The sequence below is a fragment of the Austrofundulus limnaeus genome, unplaced genomic scaffold (assembly GCF_001266775.1).
Source record: "Austrofundulus limnaeus strain Quisiro unplaced genomic scaffold, Austrofundulus_limnaeus-1.0 Scaffold15, whole genome shotgun sequence".
Classification (NCBI taxonomy): domain Eukaryota; kingdom Metazoa; phylum Chordata; class Actinopteri; order Cyprinodontiformes; family Rivulidae; genus Austrofundulus; species Austrofundulus limnaeus.
This window is the reverse complement of record NW_013952417.1, coordinates 37,914-39,509: the sequence shown is the minus strand read 5'-3', so window position 1 is coordinate 39,509 and position 1,596 is coordinate 37,914. Positions and strand designations below refer to the sequence as shown.

The following is a 1,596-nucleotide window of genomic DNA, read 5'->3' as shown; positions in this document are numbered from 1 at the left end:
CTTCAACTGAGATAAATATGACACAATGGAGTTCATTTAAAATTTATTGCACGCTTGTTATTCTTACCTGCATGCTCCGAGGAAACAAAATGGTTATCAAACATCCACATATAATGTGATAAGATATAATGTTATAATATAATGCATGAAATGTTGCATTTGATAATGTATGTTACGTGTGTTACACTTTGTTGTATCACAATAAATGTCGATGTTTGCGATTAAAATGCAAAAGAAAACTGATCTACTTGGCTCTTCAACGCTTCGGCACACGCCGGTGTCTTTTTCCAACGCACCCATGAAAGAACGCATTGCGTAGAGCTGTCCTATTGGCTAGTTACGCAGAACGTATCATTTTCAATAAGCCGCCATATTAGGAAGCCAAACCCCTCTTTCATTCGGTTAAGTAGGGGCAGGATATAATTCCTGGACTGGTTCCTAAAGTACGGGCTGCCGCCGAACACTTGGAGCAGAAGACGATACACTTTTACAAGCATTCTATTTGTTTGTTTGCTAAGTCCAATTAGCTTCTCTTCCAGTACACAATGGCGTCTGTGGCTGCAACTCCTACCGGCCAGAGAGGCACGTGCGGCGGCAGCAGCACACCGCTGAGCCCGACCAGGATAACCAGACTACAAGAGAAACAACAGCTGCGGGACCTCAATGATCGCTTGGCCGTTTACATCGACAAAGTGCGCAGTTTGGAGTCTGAAAACGCCGTGCTGCATCTGCAGATCAGCGAGAAGGAAGAAGTGAGGAGCCGGGAGCTGAGCGGAGTGAAAACGCTGTATGAGACGGAGTTAGCCGACGCCAGGAGGTCTCTGGACGACTCCTCCAAGGAGCGGGCCTGGCTGCAGATTGAGCTGGGAAAGATCAAATCCGAGCATGAGCAGCTCCAGCAAAAGTAAGACAAGACGACGTTTATTCTGGTTTAATCTGTGCGCAAACACCAAGTAAATGCGTAGTAACGAGCGGGATTTACGTACTTGGAGTTCCGAGCCGCTTTCGAGACATTACGCACGTAAAGTCTGGGCGTTACGTTTATCACGGGAACGTGACCCGGGCTCGGCCCACACTGGACCCGTTCTGGCGTTCGGGTTTGCTCGGTCCGGAGAGTGGAAAACAACCCGAAGGGCGGGAAAATAAAACGTTTCTTGTTGACTTGTTTTCTCATTAGAAACCGCAATCACAACAAAGTAATTATACTCGGCTTATAATACAAAAATAAAATGTGTTTTAAACTGATGAAAACAAGATTTACATTAAAACATGTAGAACTGGGTCCTGTCTTCACTTGTTTTTAGAGCAGTCGTTTAAAATGTAAAGAACTGTGTGTTTTCATGTATCCTATAACAGCAGCTGTCAAATATGCAGCTGTTCAAAGTGCATTAAAACAATCATTCAGCAGAATTTTCTGAAATAAATAGGTCAACACAAAGAATATTTATTTATTTATTTATTTTGCTAGTCTCACTTTACTGTAATTTAGTAGCTTTTTTTACACAAAGCGGTGGTGTGCAGGGGTGAATAAAACCTTGCGGTGACAGGTGTGTGTGTGTGTGTGTGTGTGTGTGTGTGTGTGTGTGTGTGTGTGTG

At 43.8% G+C, this 1,596-nt stretch overlaps 1 protein-coding gene across 1 annotated transcript in view; it reads left to right on the top strand.

Moving 5' to 3' along the window:
• Positions 1–393: 393 nt before the first annotated feature.
• The window catches only part of lmnb1 (lamin B1), a gene marked incomplete in the record, with an annotated part of 28,019 nt that continues 26,816 nt past the window's right edge, over positions 394–1,596 (top strand). Inside the window, 1 exon segment of the mRNA XM_014002761.1 lies at positions 394–904. Coding sequence (XP_013858215.1) covers positions 546–904 — 359 coding nt within the window.